This window comes from Amphiura filiformis, chromosome 14 (genome assembly GCF_039555335.1).
Source record: "Amphiura filiformis chromosome 14, Afil_fr2py, whole genome shotgun sequence".
Lineage (NCBI taxonomy): Eukaryota > Metazoa > Echinodermata > Ophiuroidea > Amphilepidida > Amphiuridae > Amphiura > Amphiura filiformis.
Genome location: NC_092641.1, coordinates 58,879,796 through 58,896,725, shown reverse-complemented (window position 1 = coordinate 58,896,725; position 16,930 = coordinate 58,879,796). Strand labels below are relative to the sequence as shown.

General features: G+C 35.9%; 1 protein-coding gene across 1 annotated transcript in view; it reads left to right on the top strand.

Moving 5' to 3' along the window:
- The window catches only part of LOC140170373 (uncharacterized), a 36,924-nt gene extending 31,905 nt beyond the window's left edge, over positions 1-5,019 (top strand). The window contains exons 25-26 of the mRNA XM_072193744.1: positions 3,105-3,215; positions 4,033-5,019. Coding sequence (XP_072049845.1) covers positions 3,105-3,215; positions 4,033-4,040 — 119 coding nt within the window. The 3' untranslated portion in view covers positions 4,041-5,019. The remainder of the gene's footprint in view (positions 1-3,104; positions 3,216-4,032) is intronic.
- The last annotated feature ends 11,911 nt before the right edge of the window (positions 5,020-16,930 follow it).

Below are 16,930 nucleotides of genomic sequence, written 5' to 3'. Positions count from 1 at the left end.
GTGATGAATCCACACTGTTGCAGTAAGCGTATACGCGAACGCCAGCGCACATCCGCGTTACGCGTGAGCGCGTAAAATTCGTCATGTCTGGAATCTGTGTGCGTATCACGCTTACAAGTTGAATTCAGTAAGCTTCAGTATTTTGGAAGTATCGGATAAAGATTGCCGTTTTATTCAGTTTTATTGCTGATATCAACAGAAATCACAGATCTTTTTGTAAGGCTGACTGTCAATGATTAACTGACATTCCTCATGAAATAATCGGGGAAATAATCATGTGAATTATGCGATCTTTAGCTTGTCCGGCGCGTCTGCGTGGTTTACTTCGCTCGGGCAGCTAAAGCTGCCCTCGCGAAGTAAACCACTCAGACGACGCGGACGCATCGTTGTTAATCGGTGATGAACAACGGTGAAACATGATTGAATCCCTAATTGTACAATGAACACTAATGGCGCATTACGACTGGTACTGTCACTGGTTGTACGAACCATTGTTGATTTTGAAATACAGCCAGCAAAAGAATATTATTAAGGTACCAGTTATGTTCCCCATTGTATATCCTAAACAAACGTAAATGTCAAAGTTAAAATTTAGTTGCCAATTCCCTAAGATTTTTACCCGTCATAAAAAAAATCCAAGCTAATCATAGATTCATCCTTTGCGCTCATTCTATAGTGATACAATGTTTACCCTTACACCTTACCCGGGGTACAACCAGCCATCAAAATGACCATAGAGGGATGGTGAAGCCCACAATTGGCTTCTACAGTAAAATCAATGATTTTCATTTCGCTCTTGTGAAATCATTCCAAGAGCTACTGACTTACTTTTGGCATAGTTGAAATAGTCATTCCCTTTTATATTTGGGAGAAAATTCGGTAAAAATACTTTCTGATTTAAGACCTCATTTGTTCAAATTGGTTGAGAATTAAATAAACACTGATCTTAAAACCTCAGGAGGAACGAAATCAATAAAAGCACGGCGCTAGTTTTAATGTTCTAATCAATGGTAAGCACCGCGCTGGTTCTCTTGTTCGAGAACGCCTTGGTTAAAAATCAATAGGACATGCAATGGAGCAAACTGCAACTTTGAATTTGCATCTTCCTCAGGTTTTTTTGATCATCGTGTCTTTATTTCTTGAATGATTTCAACGAACGAGGTCTTAAATCCGAGCTACAAGATGCAACTATTGGCTGCTGGTTCCAATAATTAAGACATATCTGTCTTTGTTTAGGATATACAGGGGTGAACAAGAGTGGTACCTTAAGGTTACACGAAGAAACGTATAAAAGACGTATAAAGTTGTTCTCTAAAACCGCGTTTTCTCAGCAATCAAATATCGCAGTGAGTCAAATGTTGGTGCATGGATGTATCTTTACATTATTTTTGTGCGTGTATACAAATTTTTAGAATAAATTTGAAAATCCTTCGTTTAAATCATTTTTACGCGCCATGTTCACAAGATCAAAAACGCGTTCCATGCAGTTTTTTTCAAATGTTCGCTCCGTATAAAACCACGCCGAGTGATTGTTTTCTCCTTTTTTGTATTGTACTACAAATCGACAAAAGAAATAATGTTGCCATGGGGAAGAACCAAATACAGTACCGATTAAATTTTATTAGCTCGTTTTTGAGAACAATTTTCGAGAATCTTGTACCACAAAACAATGTTATGTTACATTATCGATATCTGGATTGTGGAACGTTTATTTTGATTTCTAAGTGCCTACATTATTTCTCAAATGTCTGTCGCTTACTTGACCATTTGAATTTCACTCAAAATTTAAGCTACTTTTGCAAAAAACGAGGTTTTTCGCCATCGATACCTCCGACATTTACAGCGGTAATGAGCTTGTTTATCATAAGAGCCTGTTATGCACTATTCCATAATAGTCAGTTTGAGTTCAATCAATTTCATGTGTCCCCCGGTGGCTCAATCGGTTAGCGTGCCGGACTCACGTTCGACTACATAATACTGTAGTTTTGAACTGGAAAACTTTGGTACGTGTTCGAGTCCCTATGTGGTCCATTCCATTTATTTTATTTTATTTTTCTCTCACTTTTTTTTTCTTTTTTCTTGTTCGTTTCTTTCTTTCTGACTGCAGCGATTGATTGTTTTTGCCCGTTTTTTTTCATTATATAATTCAGGAATTTTTAGGCTATACCATTACTAGTCTAATAGGCGCGGCCTATGAATATATTTTTACAAAATATTGGTTGTTGCTTTTGTTATTGTTGTTGTAGTGATTGTTGTAGGCCTATATATTGCATAATCAGGGTATAAATAGACATAGACCTACTAGTCCTATTATAACCTATAGAAGCATTGATTTATTTCACGACAGATATCATCCAGGATAATTTTAAAAATTGACAATTTAGAAAATCCAAAGGAAAATTGCCGAAAACGGCTGCCCACAATCACCCCCCCATCGGCCCATATGGTCCTATTATGGTCGCCCCCTCCCTATCCCTGCAACATACGGTATAGGATGACTCACGAGCCGCGGTTCGTCCGTAGCCCTAGCTTGCATGTAGTCATGCTAGTTCAGTTTGATACACTATTGTACGCGTGAGTTCATTCTTTTCTGCATGGCTGTTTGCATTATTAACTTACGCCCCTCTGGAATCAAGCCTTGAAAATCAATTGTATTTAACCTTAATTCTTTTGCACACTCTATATCAGGATCAGGTTAGCTCAACCGGAAAGGCATACTCGGGAGCGGGAGTGCTTGACGGCACGGGATTCACCGTAGTGCCATTGTTCTATTCTCACTTGAATTGATCTTGGACTGATTAGGGTTTTGCGAAATATGCTGAATACTGAGGCTAAAGCGCGCTTCAGACTCCGAGTATTGTACGTACAATATTGTATGTACAATATGTACGTTATTTAATCTATTGCCATTCTATTTCCAGTAATGTTTAAGTTCTAACGAATGTTTGATGACGAAAATCGATAATATGTTACATACAATACCTAGCAGAAATATATTATCGATTTTACGTCATCAAACATTCGTTAGAACTTAAACAAAAAGTCTGTATACTGCTTTAGTTATGCAAGACAGTGCTAAATAATTTTCATCTCAATCATTATAGGTCCATGTCTCAGACAAGATGACGTTCGCTGTACAAACTTAAGATGTATTCATTCTAACGAGATTTGCGACGGGAAAGACGACTGTGGTGACAATTACGATGAAAGAAACTGTAAGATGTGTTTATATTTTTTTAATTTAAATTACAATTGAACCCACTTATATCTTTTTTATATTAAGAAAAGTCTGTTATAAATCAAAACATCTGGAAAATATAAGGAAACAACGTAAATATATGCTCGTATCCAGCTCCTACAGTTTGATCAGCTCTTAATAGGCGAGAAATGTTAGGCTCTTATCACTACGCCGACAAGTAGACCCACGTTCAGAGTGCTATTAGTTGACCTGTCTGGCCTATATTTTGTGTGCTAAAGAAAGTAGACAAAGTACAGGACTTCAATTAATAATTTGTAATGCTTCTGGCGAGAATGTCACAAGACAATTCTCAAAATAAAATATTTTGATATTAATACTCGATGTTATAAGGCCCGCCGATTACGGGCTGATCAAAGTATAGTTTTATTAATGATAATAATAATAATAATAATAATAATAATAATGATGATGATTTAAAGCCATAATGTCCGATTTCCGTCAAATTTCAAATTAGTAATAACTGTCGGGAAGGGTTTCTGTTAATTTTAGGCTGGTTATAACAAAGTAAAGTGAAAGAAACCCCACTGGCTATTTCGGCCGTTTGACTTGGAGTTCTATGGAGGACTTAAAGTCACAATATGACTTTATGTCAAAATTGCTCTGTTTGACCTACAAACACAACAAATTTTGCTGATTACATCTAGGTGTAAGTTGGGATATGTGTAAACATTAGAAATGCCAACAAACAAGTTTTGATTATAAGATCGTACATTATGGCTTTAACCTTTAATTATCTTGTTTCAACTTCCCTTATTTATTTCTCTAATTTACAGGTCCCTAAACTATAATAGCACGGGAACGACATAATATACAATGGACACGACAGCTGCAATTTAAATACAACATTCATGCGCTGATTTGTTTTATTACATTAGGCATTTGCTTTCATATGACTTTCTCTTTAATTTGTGGTGGCATATTTAAGTTGAACATTGGTGGCGCTATTTAGTTACTGGAAATTACCCTTTCAAGCTTTTAATACAAATAATTCCTTTTATTGTTTGATAAAATATGTTTATAAAATTACCTTGTTGCTTGTTTCACCTATTCCAGCGGTTTTAATGGCGGTGTTAATCACCTAACCCTTGCAAATAAAGAAATAGGATAAATAGCGCCATCTATAGTTTGCTTTTAGTTGATAATAAAGCCAATTCTATATATATCAGACAGCCGTGATGACTTTCTTTTTAATTTGTGGTGGCATATTTAAATTGAACATCTCCGGGAGCTTACTATTTATGTCTATAGAGAAAACATTTCAGATTCGAGATAAAATCAAACTCGACCGGAGGTCTACCACCTGTCAACTAGCAGCTCCGCCCTGTTCTAAGTCTACGGACACAGTAATGTGAGGTCAGTCGTCACAACCTGGTTCATATGGCCGGTATCAAATTAATATTTCTAAGTGGGCGATTCCAAGTGGTCCTTGTACAAATGTAGTATATACAATAGGAGGAATTGGATTTCCTTCCCGGGAGTTCCTCTCAATCAATGTCCATTGTGACCGTGAAATTTCGAAAAGCCTGTATGCTATTGTGACCGCAATTAAAGTAAACAGATCGACATTTGCAAATCCCTCCGGTTGGAGATGAAAATTAACCCACGGTTGTTACTCATGAATTCTTGAATAACCACCGGCCCAGTTTTGATTTCATGCCTTACAAAAATACTATCTTAAGTGGGGTATTATAAATTAAAATATTTGGATTTAGTGTAGTTAACTAGAGTGCAGCCAAAAAATGGTTTGTACCAACATTTGTTAGCTGGTCTGATTGAAATATCCAAAATGTTGGTCAAAAATGAAAACAAAGGCAAATGTTGATCCTTTTTGACCCATGTTTTTAAAACGAAGAAAAAATTCAAAAATTTAAGAAAACACTTACTAGTTTTGTGTAGAACACAAATAATTATTATATTATATACAATGTTCGTAAATTTGGATATTCAAGGTAAGTTGCTATGGCGAACCGAAATAAAATTGGCATGGAAAATCATTTTTTTTTCGCTTTTCTCAAAAAATGCTTATTTTTGCATATATCTGCCGTGCTAATTAGGGTTTTTTTTCTTGCATCATTTCCTTTCTGAAAATGTATACTTTTATATATTTATCATCATTACTTTTATAGATTCAATACAAAAACAATGGTAAATGTTCCAACTTTGAGTGATTCTGCCTTAAAATATATCACGGTATGCAGCTATAATTAAACAGCTTTTTGGTGTTTACTGCATTCAAACTTGCTCAAAATAGCATTATGTGCACATTTTATTACACTCTTATTCCATATAATATGGGCATTTTAATTCATTGAGAAGCGGGCGAGGAGGCTGGAAAGAGTGCTATTTATAACCTCATTTTAGGCCATTCACACATTATGCTACTTGTGGAAGTACGGATAATATTCAAAACTAGGCGGTTACCCGTATTTGGCGGTTCTCGGCTGGGCGCGATCACCTGGCTGATGGTGACTGTACCCACTAAGTGTCATGCCCATCCAACAAATTTTACTTATTTGACCTCATATGACCCCTGATGACCCCTAAATGACTTTCTCAAAATTTGGCTTGAAATGGTGACTGTACCCACCAAGTTTCATGCCCGTTTGACAGTTTTTACTAAATTGACCTCAGATGACCCCTGGTGACCTCAAAATGACCCTCCAAAAATGTGGCTCTAAATGTTGACTGTACCCACCAAGTTTCATGCCCAAGTACGACAAGAAAGCTTCGCCCATTATGGAGATGAAACCGTCGGTCAATTTTTTCCGAAATTAAATCTTGATATGATGCACCAGTGCGGCGCAACATTTTGCAATTTTATCCTATTTTGGCTCCAAACACATAGTTTTTCTGGCTAATATTGCTCATGTATGACTTCTAACAAAAGGCGCTGGTTCCTATAGTATTCCTCATTCAAACCAAAGATACTCAATACATTGTGAGTATCTTTGTTCAAACCAATTCAATGCTTGACCTCGGAGTTACCTGCATGACTTTCGCGGGCTATTTTGAAACAGTTATGGTTGCACATTCAGGTACTTTTGAAAGTCCTAAACAAGGTATAGCCAGCAGCAAGTTGTAGATGGTATAGGCCTAAATATAAGAAAACGTTTAGGGTTGAGATCAGGTGAAAAATACATCGAATGAGCACGAAACTTCACATTTGTGTTCAGAAAGGTGTCTTCTTAACATGATTCGAAAGGAGTATGGAAATATCAAAGGGAAGCTGGTGATTTAATTTGTAACTCGAGATCTACTTGTTCAATATTTTAACCTTTTTACAGAGGGTATGATAGAGGTATTACTGACAACCCTGCCAAATTACAGCTCAGTAGGCTACGTTTTTTACCTGATCTTACTGATTTGAATATTTTGTGCCATTCTTGAGCAGTGCTGAACTCAGCCACTGGCAATTAAGCGCACTGTGGCGATGGACCAATTTTGACTCGCACTTACAGAAAAACGAAATAATAAGTTATGTTGCTGTAATTTGCAAGATAGTTACAAAATATAATTGGCATTAACTTCCCCAATTTGTACAGAAAAATATTGAAATATAAAAGAATGAGATCAATTTAGAAATGTCTGTGCAAGTAGTGCACAGTTGAGCTCCCTGCATGTCTATCATTCTATGGGAGTGTTCTAATCAAGTTGATGGTTCATTGGTCATCCCTACCCATATGCGTAAACGCATGTGCAACTATTTTGACCAAATTAAAGTTTTTAGCCATTTGACCATTAACGTGTGAGGTGTGTCGCTCCGAATTTTGAACGGGCCATTGACGTCGCCATTGGATTAACAGGTAATCTTGAAATAATCTTGAAATCTTCACAAACAAATCGAAATGTGTTATGTGTTGTCAAAGCAAAATTATGTTATTCCAAATCCCTTGGAGCTCAACAACGAACTTGGCTTGTTTATTTTCAATTTGTAATAATGATAATTTATAGTAGTTTCATCAGCCTCGTACATCACGTGACGCGTGTCTTATAGCACCTAACCGGAATTGAATACTCACACGCTTGCACTTACACGCTCTCTACACTCTGCTTGCTCTCTATAATTATGCTCTATCTTTACATTTATGGATGACATAAGCCTATACCAGAATATCCATAAAAATATTTTGTAATAAACTTAATTTTATTCACAAAACCGATGAACCACATCCATCGATACGGACGATTTCTGTCTTAGAATATCGCAAACAATTTTAGATTCTTACCGGCATATACAGAACGCATATGTGTGTTTATGTATCTAAATCCTCCTTGATCACAATACGTGATGTTTTCGGCTCCGATACAGTCAAGAGTAAAGTTTCCCATCTTCTTGCATTGGGCTGGCCAAGCGTCCTGCTCTACTGTACACTGGTAGCACCGGTCACCGACCACTATAGAAGAGTCAAGATAGGGTAAGATAAGAGTAAACCGTCGCACAGTGGGCCAGAATCGCCTCAAAGTGTGCCAAAATTATAAACAGACATTCAAACGCATAAAAACACGGTAAAATGACTACATAAGGGGTTTTTGAGGCTGCAGAATTCAATGGAGGCATTTTCAAAAATGTATGACGTCATCAAAATGCTGAACGGTGATTGGTCGATTATTTTTACAACAGTATTTCAAATGACATATGTAAAAATTTTAATTGAAAAAGCAAAATAGGGGTTCCAAGGGGTGCGAAATTCAGTGATGACATTTTGGAAAGCGTATGACGTCATTAATATGCTGATATGTGATTGGTCAATTATTCCTCCCACAGTTATTCAAATGCCTGTGTAATAATTATTATAAAAACGTTCAAATCGGGGGTTTTAAGGACTGTGGAATCCAATAGAGCCATTTTCCAAGGCATATGACGTCATTAAAATACCGAACCGTGATTGGCTAATTACTCTTACAACAGTAATTCAAATGTCCGATTGGAAAAGTATTAGCAAATAGCATATTCAAGGTTATACGGACTGCAAAATTCACTGACGGCATTTTCTAATACGTATGACATCAATAAAATGCGGACATTTTAATTGTCTAATATAAGCAAGCAAACAAACAACCAACCAGACTCGATGTTGGGGGTGGTTTCTCTTCCAAAATGTGTACGTGATTCTTCCTATCGGACTCCAAAACGTCGCCATTATCTTAAACGTAATTTTGGCCTTAATTTTCAACCCATCACTATATACCAATTTCCTTGAAAAAGCAACCAATTTTGCCCAAATTGGGTACTTTTACCAACATGTTTCTAGAAATACACAATGTAGGCCTACTGGGCGCTTTCGTCTGTGGTGAAAACCCACCCATCGCTTTACAAAAATGGCGAAAGCACCCCAAAAGGCAAGTCATATACGTATACCATGGCAATGGGAGACCCCACCCCGGATGTTAAAACTTATTAATTTAATTCACGAATTTAATATTTAATTAACGAATCTAATATAATATATAATTCGCCGAATATTAAATTCGTAGATTTAATATTTAATTTATTTAATATTAAATTCACAGATATAACATTGAATTCGCAGATTTGAAATTTAATTCGCGAAATTTATATTAAATTCGCGGATTTTATATTTAATTCGCAGATTTGATATTTAATTTACAAATGTAATATTTAATTCTTGAATTTAATATTAAAGTCGCAGATTTGATATTAAATCTGCGAATTATATATTTCATCTGCAATTTTAATATTTGCGAATTTAATATTCAATTTGCGAATTAAATATTCAATTAGCGAATTAAATATTAAATCTGCGAATTAAATATTAAATCTGCGAATTAAATATTAAATTCAAGAATTAAATATGAAAATTTCGAATTAAATATAACATTTGCAAAATAAATTTTAAATCTGCCAATTTAATATTAAATCTGTGAATTAATTAATTATAAATTTAAAATTCGCAAATTTGATATTTAATTCGCAGATTTAATATTAAATCGGTGAATTCAATGTTAAATTATAGGCCTACTATTGTATTTAAAAGTTTGTTAAACTTTATCCATCTCTATACGGAGGTTGTACGGAGATTTGTCTCCCATCAAGCTATTAATAGAACACTGTGCATCTCCAGATGTTTGTACACGCTGCAGCGCGGTACATCTCTTTTCACCTGAATTTACGCTTTTGTGGCCAGTTTTACTGGCACAGGGCCTCATAAAACTGACTCCACTGCAGAAGACTGCAAAAAGCTGCAACTGAATTTGGTACCACCACAAAGATGAAACTTTTCTGAATGTGCCTGTATAAGTTTTAAGGCGGGAATCGACGGGAATCTAATCTTTCGAGATCAAATTTGTTAAAATGTTATATTTCCTTAGTTTCGAGGACGTTTAAGCCAAAATATTTATTTCCCTGAAGGTTTTCACATTCTTCATATCCTATTGTTATATTCTACAAATAGTTTCTCAAATAGCTGTGAAAGCACAAACGAATCAGAAATGTCAAAACAAAATTATAGAATTTTACCCCCAAATCATGATTTTTCTAATAAGAAGCAGACTGTGATGGCGATTTCGCGTGTTTATTATAAAAATACCACCTTTAAGAACAAACCAGTGGTGAAATATTTTCAGAAAATATTCTTAGGTTCATTATCTTTCCAAATCACATAAAAAAATTTCGAACATTGAAAGTCACTAAAGTAGGGTTTTGGCACACTTTGACTTTGACCTGCATTTCGTCGACGGGTCCTTAAAGAACTTTAGCAAAATTACCCTCGATTAGAGAAAAGCGAGGGTAATTAATTTTGTTTCACTGGTTTCATTTTCTGATATTGGATTTCATAATTTGATCTTATATACCTCGACACCTGCTGATGTTTGACCTTTTGCATGTCAACACATTCCTGGTGCTCTGGATGTCAGCTGGGCAGGGGAGTGAGTTTCAGGGCTGGAATTGCCAGAGGGCATATAGTATGGTGACCCAAGTGAAGTCCAGCTGGTTAGGATGACAGATTGACCACTGTGTTCTTAAGACTAACTTTCATGCTCATGGCAATTGCCATGGCGACTGGCTGTCAAAGCTGAAAACATTTGAAGAAAGCATGGATTCAAAAGTTTTAAGGATATGTACATGAAATGTGGCCCACTGTGCGTCGGCATTATCACAGGCGAAAATTTAGGCATGAGCCATGCCCATGAACATGCCATGATCGTGCCAAGAACATGCCCTATTTCCGTTAGCAACGGGCATGAATTTGGGAATTTTTGATGGATTGCGCATGCTCACAGATGAATATTCATGCCTTTGCATCATTTTTTGTGTCATGCGTTTGGTCAGAGCCTTGACAAGTTCATAGCTCATGGGCATGAATCGCAGTCAATGTCAAATTCTCTCTACTTCCATGCCTATACATACCTTATTCATGGGTAACTCATGGCATAAATTGTGGTCAGTGTCAAATTTTCTTTACTTCTATGTCCATGAATTCAATATACATCACTGCCGAATGAAAAGGTCCACTTTTGTCTGTAAAAACGTTCAAAATAAGCCCTTAGATCACAAAAGGTCCGCTTATGAGCCTACCGCACCCCAATGCATGTGTACAGGGCCACAGTGTCACCCTTTCCTCGTATCAATGTCTATCTCCCTATTTTGCTTCCTCCTGCCCCCCCGATCAGTCTCCCACCTCCCTCCCCGGTCCCTGTGATTTTTTCGCGACACTCGAAATTTAGGTGCTACAAAGTGTAACAATGTGGACCAAATTTTGTTTCAACTTTACAATTAAAAGATGGAGTTAAAATTGTCTCACCGAGGTGTAATTTATTTATTTTTGCTTCACCGAGGTGCTATTTTTGTCACGACTCCCCACGATATCTAGTGGTGCGTCCCTTACTCGGACGAACACATAAGTGTTGTTGAATAGTTAGGTGTTTGAATACAAAATGTATGTCAAGTTATGCAAAGAATTTTTCAATTATAAAAATATCATTAGCAAGGTAGATCAAACAAATAAATGAGAATATCATTGAAATATTGAATTATAAAATGAAGTAATTAACTAGTTTAAGATTTACAGCCTTATCAAAGCTCAAAATACACAGATTTAATTTTAGACGATGTTAATTTTTTAAGGCTAAATAAATCCAAATTTCGCGGTGAAATCATCAGTTAACTTATACACCTTGCCATGTCCCCTAAACTAATTCTGCATTCTTTGTATTGGACTCTTGTCCTTATGTAAATTATGACATTTTAGCCTGGGGAAATATTATTTAGTAAAATCTGGAGAAATTATTTAAGATTATGTATTATGTAAAACTCATTTTAGACATCCTGGCCAACAATCATTCAAGAAATTGAATATCGATAATGTGTACAATTTATTTGTTCTGTATTAATGTACAAATATTTAACAGATTACTTTAATACCAATCTTGCTTAAAGGTCCGTAACCCGATCGACAGCATCATCCCCCGATTTTTTCATTGTTGATGAGGTTTTGGTATCACATAATAGATACTATTTTTCTCATTACTATCCTGAAATTTGACGCTCCAAGTCGATGTATTTCCGGAGAAATCATGAAACACAACGGTTTTTACAGGCTACCAGTTGTGCGCATTTTACACGACACGGGAGTTTTGGGTAGTCATAGAATGAAATCGGAATAGATTCGGAAGACTTCACCCCAGTACCAATTCGTCCGCAAAATACATCAAATAGGCCCCTAATGTCAAACTATAGATGGCGCTATAATGATATAAAACAAAAAACAAAAATAAAGAAATACATAAGAGGCGAAATAAATAAGGAAACATGACCTATATTGTCAAGCATGATACGAGGAATATGAAAAAAATTATGAGAGCACCTCCCCCCCCATTAAAAAATTAGTTAAAAAATAAAACAAAGTAAAATCATAACAATGTGAAAATGTGCATCATATAGCTAAAAATAAAGAAATAATTAAGCGAAGTAAATACAGCATGGGCTATCTTGTCAAGAATGATAATGAGCGCAGTGATATGTAATGTTTTTTTAAGATTAATCAGTATGAATAGAGGGTATAAAAGTGTACAGGGGCGAGCCGGTTTTCAGTGCCAAGGCGAACACTTCCTGTTTCCACCGGGATATGCGCGCGGCCGTTGTTTCGGGATGCCTGACCAGAATGCAATTCACGCGTACCAGTGTATTGGCTTGCTAATATGCTAATTATTCACATTTATGCTGAAATTGTTCCCGTTTTCTCACATAGATTGATAAAGGGGACAATATTTGACATTGTGTGTAAGTTTGAAGAGAATCCATATCCTAAACCGATAGGGTTACCCCCTTTAATAATTATTTCAGTTCCTGGCATCAAACAAGAACTTTTAACGACTATAACAAACAAAAAATAAAGGAGTGCTGTGAATGCACATGTACAATCATTTAGAAAATAAACAAATAACACATTTTGAATACAAAGCAATAATATTATTAAATTAGAAGAATTTTTGGACTTCAACACTACTTATAATTTGATCGCTTACCGGGAGCGCTTTCACAGTACCAACTGTGTCCTCAGCCGGATGTTATGGCTCTGATGATTTATGGCTTGTTGACAACCTTCGATGACGTCACACTAGAAGAAGATGACGTCAAAGGTGTTGTACTCGTCCCCCTGGTGGTCTTGGGTGTGAGTCGGTTGTCCCAAACTGTATCTAAATCCAGTCCAGTGTCTCTGTTCAAGTTTGGTCCTTTTTTCCTGATATGAATGGCTTCTAGGACCCTTCTGGAAAATTCTTTGGGTTCTTTTTCCAGCACATTTACGTTTTCCCAGTCTATTTGATGGGTGTTTTTGCTCCTGGTAATATGCTCATGTACAGCAGATTTGGAACCGGCAGCCTTTGATTTATGTTCAGATAGCCGTTTTTCCAACTTTCTACCTGTTTCACCAATGTACATAGCATCACAGTCTGAACAGGAGATTTCGTAGACTGTTTTAATTTGTCTACTTTATCTTTCGGTGACACAAGTGTTTGCCGGAGTGTGCGGTATGGTTTGAAGGCTGTGGGAACACCTGCTGTTTTGAATGCTCGGCGAAGCTGCTCCGAAGTTCCTTCCAAATAAGATTTTTATTGATAGCAATAATGTACTACTAAGTCAGGTTATTAATATGAAGGTAACAGGATGTCACAGCTGAGGGCGCTTTTTTCAAAATGGCCGCCAAACTCAATGAAAAACATATATATGGTTAAATTAGTCACTTTAGGGGCATATTTAACCAGATTTTGGATTTTTATTGATAGCAATAATATACTACTAGGTCAGGTTATTAATATGAAGGTAACATGAGGTCACAGCTGAGGGCCTTTTTTCAAAATGGCCGCCAAAATCAATAAAAAGCATATATATTGTTAAATTAGTCACTTAAGGGGGTTCGAAACGATGTTTCTGGAAAACAGAAACTGAATTTAGAACCATTTGAATAGATTGAATAAGTTAAGCTAAATACACTGAGCAAAATAGTTTTTGTTTGAAGGAAATCGGACATACGGTTGTCAAGATATGCATGTTTTTAGTTTCTTTGTATTGTATTGTTTTTGCCAATATATTGATGAAGTTAATGAGGAAAATTGGCAAAATGTGCTCATGAATATTCATGTTTGCCAATATTATACCAATATCTTATGAATAAACCTTCATACTACTTTTATTTTATATGATTTTGACATGAAACTTTGCCAATGTGTTTCTATGGCCTAAAACATTACCATGTGATTTTCCCGCCCATCTAATTTGCATATTTGCATAATTAATTAGAATTATACTTAAGGCTAATTAATTATGCAAATATGCAAATTAGATTTGCGGGAAAATCACATGTTAAAGGTTTAGGTCATAGAGACACATTGGCAAAGTTTCAGGTCAAAATTCTTAAAGGTAAAAATAGTATGAAGGTTTATTCATAAAATATTGGGAAAATATTGGCAAAAATTAATATTAATGAGCACATTTTGCCAATTTTCTTCATTAACTTCATCAATATATTGGCAAAAACAATAGAATACAAAGAATCTTTCAACAGCAATATCTCAAAAACCGTTTGTCCGATTTGGCCCAAATTTTAGAATTAAGATTATTTTGCATATCTCTCTGCAACAAGTCTATTTTAATTTCAATCAGAGCAACTTGATTTTGCCTTTCGTACCACCTTAAGTGGTATACTTCATCAGATTTTGGATGTTGTGATTGATAGCGGTAAAGCATTACTAGGTCAGATTATTAATACGAAGGTAATAGGATGTCACAGGCGAGGATGCTTTTTTTCAAAATGGCCGACAAAATTGAAGGAAACTATGATATCAACTAAACAGCGCCAGGAAATGTTACTTAAGTTGAAAAAAGTAATAGTTGTCATTAACTTTTTGAACTTATAATGAAGTACTTCAGGGTGGCAAAGGTATGTTGTGATTTAAAATGGCGGCAATGATGACTACCAGAATTGCATTTATGTATTAAAGAAGACCCCTAAAGCAACTTGTAAACTAGAATGCCGCAAAAGTGTTGCTTACAGTGTAATAAATGGTCCTTTTTGCATGGTTTCACTGATGCATTTCTCTTTGTTTTAATCCTCAGGATCACTCAAATCGCTATTTTCTGAAAAATCTTCATAGTCATTCTCTACCAATAGTACTTGGACGTCCTCAGGCATTACCGTTTCAACACCTTTAGGTTCCATAATCATTCCACCCATTGTCAACAATGTTTCCACCATCGTATACAGTGATGTCTGCTGCTCTCCACTGCAATGAAATTTACGCGAAGGATATGATGCGCCAGCGCCTGCTTACATGGTGGTAGTAAGGATATATCTGCAATCTTTTTATCTTTCGATCAAAGATATCGTATCTTGCTTCGTTGACATCTTTGCCCTTCACTCAGTATAGAAGTGAAACGTACTCCTCTAGCTCTTTGCATAAACTTTCTGACGGAAAATCTAATACTCCCTCCAATGTTGCAGAATGTGCACACAAACTTTGGCTTTGACTCCAGAAGCTTGCGCACTGACGTTTCCCATGGCGAAAAAAACCGAGTTGTAATCATTGTCAGTGAATGCGTGAAATCCAATGACTGTTAAGTCAATATATAGCTGCTGTTAAGTCAATATCGCTCAATTTGCCTTTGTGTCACAAAACAAGATGCTATTTTGATTCCCGATCTTAGCAGTATTCAGGAAGATGCTGACACAAAGATCCTCTCATAAAGCATGCAGTGAGGAATAGCATCAAGGGTATAGCAATCATTGTTTTATCCCATTTCATTCATGATGGAGATTCTGGCAAATACAGGAAGGCCTTTGCATGCATGCAGCTCAGAAGTCATTGGATTTCACACGTTCACTGGCAATGATTACAACTCACCTTTTTTTTCGCAAGGATACGTCAGTGCTGGAAGCTTCTGGAGTCAAAGCCAAAATGTGTGGACACAATCTGCATCACTTCTATACAGAGTGAAGGGCAAAGATATCAACGGCCATTTTGAAAAAAGCGCCCTCAGCTGTGACCTCCTGTTACCTTCATATTAATAACCTGACTTAGTAGTACATTACTGCTATCAATAAAAATTCAGAATCGTGTTAAATATGTCCCTAAATTGACTAATCTAGACATATATATGAAGAGCTTTATTGCAAAACCCCTTACATCCACTTTTGACTTTTTGAGAAAAACAGCTTTTTTTAATTGTGCAAGTATTACTTGTTCGATGTGATTCAATTTGGGGTTGGATAAAGTGTTGATGAATAGAAACTAAAAGAATAGGTTTGGGGCAATTTTCAAGCCTTCCTATTTATTTTATTATTTCTTTCATATCGCACCTTTTGTGGATGTAAGGGGTTTTGCAACAAAATAAATTTACCCCTTTTCTAGAAACCACCTTTGCAATCAAATTTGAGCCCATTTGTTTGCACTACATTATGTAACTTTACTAATGCTTTGAAAATCAAAAAGAAAAATTGAAATATCTCATTTACTTTTTTAATTATGAATTTTTAATTAAATTCGGGAAAATGGCATTTTGGGGTATTTCCGAAGCTACACCTTTTGTTAATTAAAATGATTTTTTCAAACATAGTGACCCAAAAACAGTTCCTTTTGGTTTTAATAGGTAAAGAACATCCCAGGCTACCATTATACATCAAAAAAATTAAAACAAAACAATTCTATATTCATTTTAAGTTCAGATTTCCGGAAATTCCCTAAGATTTCCCAAACGGGAAATATGCGATAACTCCGGAAGGGAAGGTAGTATGAAGGTCAAACAACCACCAAAATGTGTATCTTTACCCATACTATAATATTATGCCAATAACCCAATTTCGCCAAAAGTGGACGTAAGGGGTTTTGAAACAAAGCTCTTCATATGTTTTTCATTGAGTTTGGCGGCCATTTTGAAAAAAGCGCCCTCAGCTGTGACCTCCTGTTACCTTCATATTAATAACCTGACTTAGTAGTACATTATTTCTATCAATAAAAACCCAAAATCTGGTTAAATATTCCCCTAATGTAACCATATGGATTTTGGCGGCCAGGTTACGGGCTTTTTACCCAAAAATTCTTGTTCCCCATGCAAAACTGGTCAAGATAAACCATATGAGAATTTCTCGTTCTCCAAGTGGTACTTAGCTCAGTTTTAACCTGGTCTAATGAATTGTACATCATGGTATGATATTG